General features: G+C 40.8%; 1 protein-coding gene across 1 annotated transcript; it reads left to right on the top strand.

The window, feature by feature from the left end:
- Positions 1–10,334: 10,334 nt before the first annotated feature.
- Positions 10,335–13,729, top strand: LOC133906302 (2-alkenal reductase (NADP(+)-dependent)-like). Its single transcript, XM_062348165.1, has 5 exons — positions 10,335–10,653; positions 11,974–12,151; positions 12,433–12,599; positions 12,828–12,910; positions 13,067–13,729. The coding sequence occupies exons 1-5, from the start codon at positions 10,408–10,410 to the stop codon at positions 13,443–13,445; spliced, it is 1,053 nt and encodes a 350-aa protein (XP_062204149.1). The 5' UTR covers positions 10,335–10,407; the 3' UTR covers positions 13,446–13,729.
- Positions 13,730–14,312: the final 583 nt, after the last annotated feature.

Below are 14,312 nucleotides of genomic sequence, written 5' to 3'. Positions count from 1 at the left end.
CCTCGGAACCGAAGCGATAGGTACCCACATGTTTGCGGGATCGTCATAATGTTTGTCTAGATCGTCGTCCTCGTCTTCAATAGCAAAGACTTCTCGGGGGTAATCTCTACTAGAAGATGAATCTAGATCCATTATGGATTTGTCATCGGAGTGATCTAATTAGGTATCTCGACAATCCATGTTGTCAGAAGCTACGAGGGAGGATTCTGACTTGTGGCGAACATCACTTTCACGATCGTCTTAGCAATCGCATGGTTCAAACTTGATGTCGTAGTCCTTAGCACACTGATCTATAAAGCGACTTACCTTGTTGTCGAAGTCATCGAGGTTCACCCAATCAATCGCCGGCTCATCGGTCGAGGAGGGGGTGAAGTTGTCGTAGAAACCCTCGCCCAAGAAGCCAGTCCTTGGTGCCGGCTTGGGCGAAGCCGATGGCATGTCGTGTGTAGATGTTTCAACGCCTATTGTCATGATCCCCATGGACGACGCCAGCCGTTAACGATTGGTGAATTGGCAATCTTACGAATTTGTAGGAGTAGTAAGGGATACCTCGAGTAGACGGATCACATAACACACAGAGGGATTTTTATACAAGTTAATGTCTCCCTTAGGATAATAGTCATGTGTCATGTTTATCTTGTATTATTCTTTGAGACTATTACAAGGGGATGTGTGGCTAGTCTAGATGGATCAAAACCAAGTCGGATGGGTCCCTTGCATGTAGTCAGCGAAAAATGCTACTGCAGATCTAAACTGCATAATGCTTGGAGGGTTGGATCTTCCGTAGATTTGAATGGCGCGTGATGGTTTCAATGGACTTGTCTTCCACAAGGTCCCCTAGCTTCGTATATATATGTGGTATTGTATGGTCTCTGGATTCCTTCCTTCCTGTTTTTAGAGATAAATTTCACTATTTACAAGATATCCTGTGTATCTACGGTCAGTTTCCATATGTTTAGGGATTTTCATCCCGATGATAGAGATATGTCACGATAATAATGAAAAACCTTAAGGTATCTAAATATGATAGTTTTATACTACTCATCGTTAAGAGGTTTGTGGGGTATTTTCTAATCGTGGTGTGCGGGATGATCTCAGTACAACCTAGAGCTGCCTGAGGACCTCTTCTCCTGGGTGGCCAAGCGCGTGTGCATGCAGGGATTTGTAGTCTTTGACTACTAGTACCCTAAGTTCGAGGAGGAGATGGTTCGTTACCTCAAGGACGGCAAGATCATCTACGTCGAGGACATCATTGATGGGCCCGAGAAGGCGTCGGAGGCACTCATCGGGCTCTACCATGGGCACCGGCAAGCAGCCTGTCGCCGTTGTGCAAGAGTGAGTGCTGAGAATTTGTTGGGTTTTCCCAACCACCAGGATCACTCACGACCAACTGCTCCGAGCAGTAGTCTCATGACCAGCTCCCACGAGCAGCAGTCGCACAACCAGCGAGCATGCGTCCAACCAGTCCACGCTTGACTACACGAGCGACGAGCACGTGCACGACCACGCGATCCGCCAGCGACCACGCGAGTACATGCTCGATCACCCTGCCGACCAAGTGAGCGCCCGATCACACGAACAACCCTGCGAGAAGCAAGACGGATGATCCGTTAATCTGAACTCGACGAGAGAATACAAGAACACACAAATTTCTGAGGCCGTGATAGCTTAGCCTTTTATTTTCTTCTATTTCTTCAAAGTCTAGATCCGAGATCCAAGCTCGCTAAGTACCTAACCAAGTACTTTGAGCTTTCCACAATTCCACACCCCGAGGAGATCTGAGCTCTCCAAGTATCTAACCAAGTACTTTGAGATTTTCTCCCCGATGCATCTAAACTCCTGTTACATGCCCTTGCTTATATAGACCCCGAGTACTCAACTTGCCAGACATACAAGCTAACCGACTTGTATCTGGACTCCGTGCACCTGCACATGTACTTTGCCATACAAGCATGCAGACTCCGACTCGAATTCTACAACCTGGACACATGCAAGCATACGACTCGGACTTGATCGGCCACCATGTATTCCGCGGACTCGTAGACCTTCTATACGAGTACGTATACGGCAACTAGCCAACCAAAACTATCCTAGTTTTCTACGTGCATGCATCTGACTTGCCTATACTAAATACTTAACTTAATTAAAGACACCAAAACAAGATTAATTTCCATCAGAATTGGTGTGTTGGTGAACTATTGTGAAAGTTTTAGAAATACTTTGTTCTTTGCTGCTCTAGTTTTAGTAACTGTCGTGCCACAGGAAACAATCATGGGTTATATATTGATTATATACCTGAGTTACAAATGTACAAGCCCGCATCCCTGAGATCCAGAGAATCCGGGATTTACAAGTTGGGCAGCAATAGCAAGCATATAAATAATCTCTATTCATACTTTACAAATATACTAAACCGACTTTAAATCAACTCAATCTTCTATTTCCAACAGCCTCATCAGTTCCAGAGCTTCATCTGCTTTGTGGTTATGTGCAATGATGGAACTATTTGAAACAAACAAGAGTAAATCTGTTTAGTACCATCGCAAAACACAAGTGCTTAGCAGTTAGCACACATAAATTTTGAGATGATTTACAGTAAGGAATATCTGTACAGAACTAGAAGAGAAAATCAATGACAACATTAGTGAAAATTTCAAAATGATAGGTCTTACATCAAATGAGTTCATATGATTTTATATTGATTAAGATAAAAGAGTACAAGCTATAGAGCTGAAATTATACAAGCTGTTCTGTCAGATATTGATCAGTCAAGATCAAGGCACCAGGAATATGAACACCTGGAAACAAGATCTAAATCAAATATTTAAGCATGAGAAGGCGAAAAACAACTGGATTGATTTGTGAAAAAAATTGTAGAAGTTATAAACAACCAATAAGAATCGTACAAAACCGTCAGAGAAGTGCAAGGTGCAACAACATAACAGCAAGTGGGCATAGAAATTTTGTTTTTATCAATCTTGCCACCTCAAATCATCCCCATCTCCAACCGAGTTCTGCAGTTCTTGACAAGAGGTTCATGAAGGGAAGTCGCAAAGGGTAATTTTATCTGTTTCACACCTTCTCCGTTTGGCATTGTCAGAAAAGTCACGGAATGGCAGATTGCAACTCGAAGTCATTTGCAATGGCAGTCTTCAAATCAAGTTCTTCACGATGGTACTTTGTAACTCCACCACCTTTGAGATGGTATTTTCTAACTCCACCACCTTTGAGATGGTATTTTCTAACTACGCCACCTTTGCGATGGTAGTAAGCAAATTAACTCTACAAACAAATAGCAATATAGCATTGTCTGAGGCCCATACCACAACATGCAATCAGCCCGTTGCAACCTTTTGGTCGGGTGTTCGAGCCTGCAAACAAGTGATTTCGGAGATATTGAACGAGGGGTCTATATAAATGCTGCCCTGTGATAGCTGAGAAGATTATTCAAAATTAAACGTTGAAGTGGTTATTCAAAATATTATACTATAATATGTTACAACACAAAATGTTATAGAACAAAACTTAACCATCATTGCTCCCAAAAAAAATATACCCATCATTGCCATATATCACGTATGGACTATCGTAGCAAGCTTCCGATCATTGGTTGCCACTTGCATTGTTGCATCTTTTACAATGTGTTGTAACAATTAACAACACGAATTACATATCTGAATAAATTGCAGAACACGTCAAGACCAAATGATGTGTTGTGCCTTGCGCGACCCCACCGGCAAGACAAGTTGCAAGATGGAGCTGGCGCATGATCAGTTATCTTGTAAGGGTACGGCTGTAGCTGCATGGTGAATATTGCCGAGCAACCATCGGCTCTTCAATGATGTTGTCTAGAAAACAGGGTTTATTTCGCAGAGCTTTAAAAATTTTAGAGTTAAAAAATTTTAGAGCTGGAGTTATAAGTAGATTAATAGTATTTAGTTAAGTCACATTATTCTGGTTTTAAATTAAAAATAGATGTTTAAATCATATTATTTTATCCTACAAACTTCAAATCTTATATGGATTTTAGAGTTTGAGCTTTACCAAATATATCCTTAATGCCGCAACTCCCATCTCTTGTTCCATTGTAGAGGTCATGATTGCTGTATTGCTCCTTTGCTGTAAGATTCTATCCGCAGCTTGAGCTGGAAATAAAAACTAGGATTTTGCTAGTTACTAAGTAAAACACTGGTCGAATTTCACCGTCTAATATTTATGGTTTGATTCATTTACTTAGGTTAAATTTTACCGCCTACTATTTACATCCTGATTCGTGCTCTGTGTACCTTCCACTGTACCCTACAATATCATCCGAAACGGTCTGAAAATTCTTTTTTTAAACAAACCGTCAAGAAAGCTACATATTATATTAAATAAGAAAAAACCAACCGATTGATTTGCTCCGTTAATTAAAAAAACCAAACAAAAATAATAAAGCACCGTAAGCAAATACCTAACTAAATTTAACCTAAAGCACCGCAAAAACAATCTAGACTTTTAACCATCTTACTAATTAGACTAGACCTGCGATTGAAGGTACATTCCTCACCAATAACCAACATGACTGATATTTTTTTTTTAGTCGTCCTCGATGTTGCACCGCTGCCAAGCGTCCTCGACAATATGCTCCGCTGCTGCTAATCCCTACCGGAGAAAAGGTGGTGTGGTCACTGATCAGTACGGGCGGGGAAGGTGGCAGACTGGCAGCTAGACTCCAAAAAGCAATGTTGGCCACTAGCAATAAATGATGTTATATGATTTATGTTTTTCGTATTTTTAAATAGAAAAAAGTTAAAAATATATATTATTTCATCCAAGTTATCTCAATGCATGCCTAGCACCACTGGCTATGGATCACTTGTATTTTTCAGTACTATTTTTTGTCTTTGCGTCAAACGAGAATCGAAACCGCCACCTCCTCTCGCACGCGCGTGTTAACACTCAGCTATCGTTTGTTTGTGATAGACATCGGATATTTTATCCTTTTACCTTCTTTTCCAAAGGTCATAAGTGGCGGGTTTTGAACGATAGCTGACGGGTCACTTATGAAGGTTATAGGTGACGGGTCGTAATCTTGATTCGTCACTGATGACTATTTTTTTATTTTACATATAAAATTTGTATTAATATTTACATATAAAATATGTATTAATATTTACATATAAAATTTGATAGGTGAATGTTTATAATTTACCTATAAAATTGTATTAATATTTTATGAATTTTTGAATATCTCATGCAAACTATCGTAATTTGATACGTGCCCCGGAGTACATACGGTAAAACGGGCGTAACTTTTACATACAAACTCGGATTTTGAATTTTTTTTTTACTCTACAGACATCTACATAAAAAGTTACATCTGTTTCTCCCTCACTTGTCGGGTTCGGTGAATTTTTATAAGCCAAAGACGGCTTGGAAGATTGAGTTCTCGCTTCCTGAAGTTTCTGCACCGTTTTCAAAACGCGCGTTTGTGTCCATAACCGCCACCCCTTACATCAAATTTGAGTAGAAATTATATATATTTCATATTCTAATGCTGCTTAGGTGATAAAAAATAAGAAAAAAATAAAATAAATTAATATTAGTGAACTAAGTATCTATGACTATTATCGTTAGTGACGGGTGACAACATGACTCGTCACTGATGTCAGGTCATAAGTGACAGGTTCACAACTTAACCTATCACTTATGAGTGTCCAAGGTAACTCGTCACTTACTACTTGTCATAAGTGACGAGTCATGTTACGACCCGTCACTATTATCATAAATGACAGATCATATTATGACCCGTCACTAATTTCGTATCTCTTTGTCTGTTTTTCACGTAGTATCTATTTCCTTCCTCTTAAATATAAGTTCATTTAGATTTAAATATAAGAATTAAAATAAGGGGTACAATGACTCTATGACCCATCAATTATTGCTAATGTTAAGTTTATTGTATTGATTATGATAAGTAGAGACATACATAGAATAATGAAATAAAAAGGTGTGCTGAAGTTATAATGAACTTATATTTAGTGCATTTGAGAGAGCTATATGGCGGAGGGAGAAGTAATTAGCTTGCGAAGATCTCAGCCCACCACGATGATCCAATCACTATACCAAAACATTTTATCAGTGTCGGTTTAAAATTGTCATCAGTGACGGGTTTTGAACCGACACTGATTACTCGGCACTGATAGTCACTGACTATCAGTGCAGGGTATGGAACTGGTACTGAAAATCACTATCAGTGTACCAACTGGCACTGATAGTCGGTATCGATTCAATATTTTTTGGACTGAAAAAAGTTTCAAAAAAAATTTTCACAACCAGAGGCACCAGACCAGAGGCTGGCCACCCAACCACGCCTAATATTCGTAAAGTCACGTGATATTCGCTCGCATACGACAACAAAGACTCAAACTCAAGACCTCACAGCCAGTGCGTACATATGACCCCTCTAACCATCTCAGCTATCGTCCGTTCGTGAGCATAGTAGCAAAATAAATCATTTTGACATCTTCTCACCGAATATTTGAAAAGCTATTTGGATATCTAAATGATCTCAAATAAAGGTGATCAACTATAAAGTTGTAGATCTCATCGAGAGCTACAATTTTCATATAAAGTTTTTCTCCATCGGATTTCGTGTGAAAAAAGTTATGAATTTTTTAATGTGAGCTGTCATCGATCACTGCTGCAACTTTATTATAATTATTTGGGCATTTAAATGACCTCAAATTAAAATGATTTCAACTACAAAGTTGTACATCTCATCGAGAGCTATAATTTTATATAAAGTTTTTCCCCATACGACTTTGTGTGAAAAAGTTATGAATTTTTTAAGATGAACTGTGATAGTAACAATTATCAGTGATGGTTCGTAACTAGAACCGGCACTGATATTGATTATCAGTGCCGGTTCCAGTCACGAACTGGAACTGGCTGAAACCGGTACTGATATGTATCAGTGCCAGTTCTTATCTCCTCAGCTGTTATTCGTGCGGAAAAGTTTAAGTATTGATACTGATAAGATGCTACATATATAGTGTTCTGTAGTAGTGAATGATACGTGTCTAGGTGATCATGTACCGCTGTACTCGGAAAAAAAAACACGCTCAACACCAAATTTATAGTCAATCAATTACCCAGAATAGCTGGCTCCCAACCGTAATTATTGTTTATTGATTTGGATTCCAAATAGGGGAATTGGTCTGTGTATCTTTTGAACAAAACAATACTCCCTCCATTTTAAAATATAAGGTGTATTATAATTTAATAAGGTCAAACTTTATAAATTTTAATCTATAATTAATCAAATTATATATATGTTTATTGTATAAAAGATGTATCATATATTCGTATTTTATATATCTTTTAGTAAGATATTGGTTTCGTACTAATTGATAATATGTTGTAAGAGAATTTAATAATTACAGTACACTTCAAAAGACTTTCTCACGTTCTAATACGTCCTATAAAAATAAATAGAGCGAGTACATGATAGAATGGACAAAACTAGAAAATGTTTCTTTTGGCAAGGTGGTGGGAAAAAAAGAAATACCATATAATGAAATGGATTAAAATATGCATGCCTAAAAAAAGAGGAATTGGGATTCAAGATTTGAGAAAACTGAATGTTAGTCTCCTATGTGAATGGTGGTGGAAGCTTGAACACAATGATGGTGTCTGGCAAACCATTGTGAGGCAAAAATATTTTCAAAACAAATGCATTTCCCAAATTAAACACAAAGCAAATGATTCCCTAGAGTGGGCAGATTTGCTCAAAGTTAGAGATGTGTACCTGAAATGTAGGTCTATGATTATTTGGAACGGTAAGAATGTTGATTTTTCGAATGACTGTTGGTGTCTTCAACAACTTTTCAAAACAGCATTCCCTGACGTATATACAATCTGGAATGAGAGAACTTAGCGTTAGCTCAGTTGGTTGAGCCTGAATAGAATTTGGGCTGGTCGGCTAAGGTTCGAGCCCCGGTTCTCACAGCCTTCTCATAAGACTAGAGCGTATTCTATTCCCTGCGCTCTATATACAATCTGGAATGAACAGGTAATCTCGGTTGCCCTCTTGGCACAGAGAAATTGGAACTTGACTTTCAGAAGGTGGTTACCAGAACCCATGCAAAATCAACATAGAAAGATGAATGGTTGAGATTTGGTTGTGGTTGATTAATAATAATGTGATTCTTACAAAAGACGATATGCTGAAAAGAAATCAGCATGATGATGCTAAATGCAGATTTTATAGTGAGGATGAAATGATTTTACATCTGTTCTTTGAATCCAAACTGGCAAAATACGTTTGGAGCTTGGTTGGGCAATATGAGATTTTGTAGTGAGGATGAAACAATTTTACATCTGTTCTTTGAATGCAAACTGGCAAAATACGTTTGGAGCTTGGTTGGGCAACATGAGATGTGTGTGAAAAAAAAATTGTTACCAGGAGGGAATCAGTTTTACATGGTTGGGCTTGCAGCGATAATGCTGGGGCATTTGGAAACTCATAAATAGAGCATGATTTGAAAATTAGCTTGTAAAATACCTCATGGAGATGATTTGTTACGCGTGCTCCTTTCTGAAATGTTGGGCAGGTCACCAAAAGGAAGAGTTTGGACGAATGCTGGCCGAAGGTGCTGATGCCTTGGAAGCAGCGGCGCTACTCCATCACCCAAGACCGAGCCAAGCGCAGCGCAAGCTCAACGCTCGTTGTCAATATGAAGGCCAGGAGGTAGCAGCTGTGAGCGCGACAAAGCCTGAGGATGCAAGCTTATGCGGACACCGTCTACTTGGAGCGGCAAGGAATTAAAAGTACTGGAATCCTAGAAAATCTTCAACCGACTCCTTAAATATCACTTTATATATCTCCATACAGAGAATATCTTTAAAAGGTTCCTTCTTTTTTCTCTAAGCGCTTCAACCAAATTCCTAAATCTCGCTCCCTAAATTCTATTCATCTATATTTTATTAGTATCCTATAAATAAAAAAGTCACAACGGTTATATTTTCAATGGATAAATTTAGTATATGTTTGAATTTTGTTTTAATTCAAATTGAAGTAAAAGAAAAATATGATAAAAATGATAAAAATACATATAAATGAAGCATTACAAATGAACTCACTTTTTTACCATATAACCTAGGACTGAAATAATTTTAAAAATTAATCCATCACATATTAGAAATATTCGTGAATTTTCCTAGATTTTTGAGAATTTATTTGAGGGCATAACAATTATTAGAATTTATAAAAGTAGCTCTTTTTAGAGAATTTTAGTTTAAATTCTACACAGGAGTTTTGAGTGAATCCCATTAAAATAGGTTGAATATGGATTATGACACATACAAAAAAGTTCTAAACGTTTGGGGTAACAGAAGACATTTGTTTTGAACATAGAAGATACAAAGGGAAATTAGAGCTATTGGTATTGTTCACAGCACGGGTCCACAGGTCAGCGTCCGTTCTGGAGATAGCGAACCGGAGATGACGAGTGTGTTTGCATGGACAAAAGTAGTGAGCCGATCTAAGGAGATTGCAAGCCCCAGGCGATAGTGAGTTCAGTAGAGAGTCAGTTGGAGTGATTTTTTTCACCAAATAGCTATATGTAGCCATAGGGAGCCGGTTGGTAAGCTGGTTATGAGTTGCTCTTAATAGCAAAAATCTAATGTTGGGAGTTCTGACTTGTAATTTCGCCATTTTTATTTCCTAGTGTGTTCGCTTGAAAAAACCAAGTTACTAGTCGCTTCCTGTTTCTAATGTTCTGTTTAGTAGCGTCGTAGTAATCTTGTAAACAAAAACCTCTGTTAATTCCGATATTTTCTGGAGTAATGGAAGACGGGGCATAGCCCTGTTACGGAAAAAAGGATGGGGAATTGGTTAGTCGTGATAAGTCATGTGTATGTATGTACATATGAAAATTTCCCTTACAGGTTCCGACATCTCCATTAACCAAAAAAAAAAAAAGAGAAACGATTAATTCAGCATGTTGCAGTGTTCAAAAATGTCGTGTGTACGTAGTGCACATTAAGTTAAGTAATTAATGCAAAAATTGAATTCAAAATAGATATTTGATATCGTGAGTAAAAAAAGGCGCTAGCGTTAGCGCATCATGAATACAATGTTGGAGAGACCACTTGTCTATTTTGTTTCTAGACATCTACGATGATTTTGACATCGAATTCTTTTAGCATGCTCACTTGTTTGTGTGTAGTATAATCTTCTGACGAACATTTGAAACATTACAACAGGCCAAATTCTGTAACTTCGGAGCACCCGCCCCCCCTCCTTAACTCCATCGCCACGGACAGAGCGCTCGGAGGCACACAACGCGTCTACGGTCCCAAGACAGCAGCGCTCCATCCCATCGGACGAGCCGAGGCGAGCCAGGGAGTGAGGGCCGAGCGATGGCGGCGGCGGCAGCGGAGGGGCAGGAGGTGCCGAACAAGCGGGTGATCCTGAAGCGCTACGTGACGGGGCACCTCACGGAGGACGACATGGAGGTGGTCACCGGCGCCGCGCGCCTCGCCGTGCCGCCCGGGTCGGCGGCGGTGGTGCTCAAGAACCTCTACGTGTCCTGCGACCCCTACATGCGCGGCCGCATGACCAAGCACGAGACGCCCAGCTACGTCCCCGACTTCGTCCCGGGGGAGGTAACCAATACTAACCCACCAATCAAATCAGCCGACGTGTTTGGAGGCGCGATCAGACAATGGGGTTAGCGGCGGTGGCTTAGAGAAAGGTTGACAGTGGCAAGGCGGTGAGGCGGGCGCGGGGCAGAGCCTCGTTGGTAGGGATGTCACTGGCCACGGGCAGTGGAGGATGGTCGATGGGCGATGTAGGAGCAGGGCGAGCTGAGGTGGTCCAACGGAGCTAGATTAGTGTGGCAGCAGGGGTGGCAGCAGATCTGGCGATAGGAGCACCGCCGGAGGTAGGCGGGAGGTAGGGGAGCAGAGCCGACGTCAGGAGACACGGTAGTGTCGGGAGGCGGGAGCATCAAAAGGTTGAAGACGGCTATACATCCAATGCCTCACAATCGTCACTGAAAAAAATAGACAGTTGAAATATAGCAACAACCTTATTGTATAAAAAGACCGGATATTTTTTTGTTGTTTATTGTTGCTAGTCATAAACTATTCCCGGGAATTTGTAGTAGGTGTTCCTGTCAACACACAACGATTGCGCTTGATTTCGGAGAATTCAGCTTTGGCCACGCCAAGCAGAGTACAAGACAAGGGTCTCTTCGGGCTGTATGATTATCCAAGGATTTTGTTTTTTGGCGAGGGTTCAAAGGATTTTATGAGTACCAAAGAGTTTTCCTATGAAGCTTCTTGCTCTCGGAATGTGGGATTGAGGATGTCCAACATTGATGGAATGGCCTCTTATGCCCCAAATTCCATAGGAATATAAACATATTTAGGCCAGGTCAAAATAATTCTTATGTAGAACCAAGCATTGGATGTGTGACATCCCTACCAAGCCAGGTCAAAATCGTTCTTTGACTCTTTCGAATTCTTGTGATTTTCTATTGAAATTGATTCGAGAAGCCATGTCACTCATAGTTCAAATTCATCTTTCGTATTCGTGCATTTGGTAAATCCTCCGTTCCAAAAAGCCCTATAGTTACTGACTCCGCGTCGGAAACAACTAGACGTCTGTTTGAATCTGGCCTCTTAGATTGAATGTTGTCGGTTTCGAAAAAAGGTGTTCACTGTCTTCCAAGTACGTTGCTTGAACGATCAATGTGGACTATTTATCGAATTCAAGTTTGCCATTTATTCCTTGATCTATTAATTTTGGTAACAATGAAGAACTTAGTGTACTGTGAAAAGAAAATGTTGGGCTAAACACAATGCTGTACTCTGTTCTGATTGTGCCCAGGAGCTAGGTCCGTTTTTCATCCATTTACCCTTTTTTCTCCTTTCAAACTGGGGACCTTGCAGTTCTGCTCTCACATGGTACTAACCTTGCAGGTTTTGGTTAACTTTGGTGTGAGCAAGGTGGTAGCATCTGGGCACCCGGATTTCAAGGTTGGCGATCTTGTGTGGGGAATCACCGGATGGGAGGAGTACACTCTCATCCCTAACCCAGAGTCTCTGTTCAAGATCAATCATCCTGAATTGCCTCTGTCATATTACACAGGTGTTCTTGGTGAGTTCATTGTTAGAATATTAGCAACTTTTTTTTTTTTGGCAACCAAAATGCTAATTCCTCAAAACCTTCCTTCTAAATCGAACAATGGCCTACCTTATTCTTTTTCTTCATGCACAATTATACGACTCAGAAATCAGAACGTTTTGAGTTGATTTTTCGTTGGTCTTTTTCAGAAAGAAAATGATACCTTGTCTCCCTGAAAAAGCCTCTCTCAAATTGTTCATTGTTACACTGTACAGTTTTATCTTTCTGACTATGCTACAACCTCCACCATCCAGGCATGACCGGCCTTGCTGCTTGGGCTGGATTTTTCGACGTGGGCAAGCCTAAGAAAGGCGACTATGTCTTCGTCTCAGCGGCATCAGGCGCTGTTGGTCAGATTGTTGGGCAGCTTGCTAAGCTCAAAGGATGCTACGTGGTTGGCAGCGCTGGTTCTGACGAGAAGGTACTAATTTTCCTTAGCTTCAGTCAATAATTTCTTCTCTAGTTCATGTACTGTTTCCTGGAGTTCATCACCTGTTTACTGTTGTTTCATGCTTCAGTCACAAATCATTGGTAAATCATTGCGATTGAGTCTATTACTATACGTAGAGTGGTACCAAATGGTTGTCTGATTAAAAAGGGAAATCACTTCATCATTGACAAATTATCTGCAAATTCATGGCTTCCTCAGGTCAATCTTCTGAAAACCAAGTTTGGGTTCGACGATGCCTTCAACTACAAGGAGGCGCAAGACCTCAATGCCGCCTTGAAGAGGTTTGTGAGTTCTTGTCCGGCTCTTATGTGCAATTGTGCATCAGCATCAACATTAGCATGAAAAATTAGTAAGCTCTTCTCTTTCCCAAGAAATCCCTGTGTTCGGAACAGCACCAAAGAACTCACCAAATGTGATGTCGATGAGTCATTGCCCAGGTGCTTCCCGGAGGGCATCGACATCTACTTCGAGAACGTGGGCGGCCCGACACTCGACGCCGTGCTGCTCAACATGCGCAGCCACGGGCGGATCCCCGCGTGCGGGATGATCTCGCAGTACAACCGGGAGCAGCCGGAGGGCATGCGCAACCTCTCCAGCGTGGTGGCCAAGCGCCTGCGCATCGAGGGGTTCATGGTCTCCGACTACATCGGCGAGTACCGCAGGTTCGAGGAGGAGATGGTGGGGTACCTCAAGGAGGGCAAGGTCAGCTACGTGGAGGACGTGGCGGAGGGGCTCGAGAAGGCACCGGCGGCGCTCATCGGGCTCTACTCCGGACGCAACGTCGGCAAGCAGGTGGTCGCCGTCGCCCGGGAGTGATTGGCCTGATGAAAATCCATGCGTAGGGAAGTTCAAACTTCCATCTATCCAGTACCGATTGTTGTGTTAATGCTTACCATCAACATGTGCCCGGATTTGGTGTTTTGCTAAGATGTGCTATGTTTGATAGAACTTTGGTTTCGGGATACATGCAGAATTATGAGTTTGTAAAATAAAAAAAAAATTAAATATCTATTTTTAATCTAAAATAATAAAATATATCAACCCTCTAACTGCTCACAGCTTCAGACTCTAGAAATTCTTAATACTGAAACGTTCTTGATGCTAAGACTCTGCCAGACCCTAAAAAAGTTCAGAATTCAGAGCTTCGTCCTCTAGTTCCATATTTCCATCGATTTTGTGCATACGCTACCAATGTTCAGATGTTAATCTACTGCCTAATGCCGTAGCTTTCAGAGTTCAGATGCGCAAGGAACTAGTGTCTTGTTGAGCTGGGACTGCTAGTATCTTCTGCTTAAGCTAAACACAGTTTCAGAGAAGTTCCGGATTCGAATGGATGCGAATTTTCAGAACGTTCTGTTATCGGCGAATTCAATTGAATGGACTCAGTGTAAGTGTTATCGGCGAATTCAATTGAATGGACTCAGTGTAAGTGTTTTTGCCTGTCGGTTCCACGGTTCGTCCTACAACGCTTCATACCGAGTATTGCACTGGCAAACAGGTACTTCAATTTTATTTTTGAGCAATAACTACTGCATATGTGCTACCTCAAATCCAACCGATACAGAGCATGGATCCAGCACAAACTTAGTTTTCTGGGCCGTAACCACCTTTCGACCATGTATTTTTTTAACCGAATAAATGACAGCATATCGATCTTTTTGTCATCAATGTAATACACATTTT

This window comes from Phragmites australis, chromosome 23 (assembly GCF_958298935.1).
Source record: "Phragmites australis chromosome 23, lpPhrAust1.1, whole genome shotgun sequence".
Classification (NCBI taxonomy): Eukaryota; Viridiplantae; Streptophyta; class Magnoliopsida; order Poales; family Poaceae; genus Phragmites; species Phragmites australis.
Note: the sequence above shows the minus strand (reverse complement) of the source record. Positions and strands in the feature narration are given on the sequence as shown.

Excerpts from the sequence above, each read along its gene's own strand:
- LOC133906302 (XM_062348165.1), top strand. The coding sequence starts at position 10,408 with ATGGCGGCGGCGGCAGCGGAGGGGCAGGAGGTGCCGAACAAGCGGGTG. Across the intron at positions 10,654-11,973 it reads CCGACTTCGTCCCGGGGGAG|GTTTTGGTTAACTTTGGTGT; the intron begins GTAACCAATACT and ends CTAACCTTGCAG. Across the intron at positions 12,911-13,066 it reads CTCAATGCCGCCTTGAAGAG|GTGCTTCCCGGAGGGCATCG; the intron begins GTTTGTGAGTTC and ends GTCATTGCCCAG.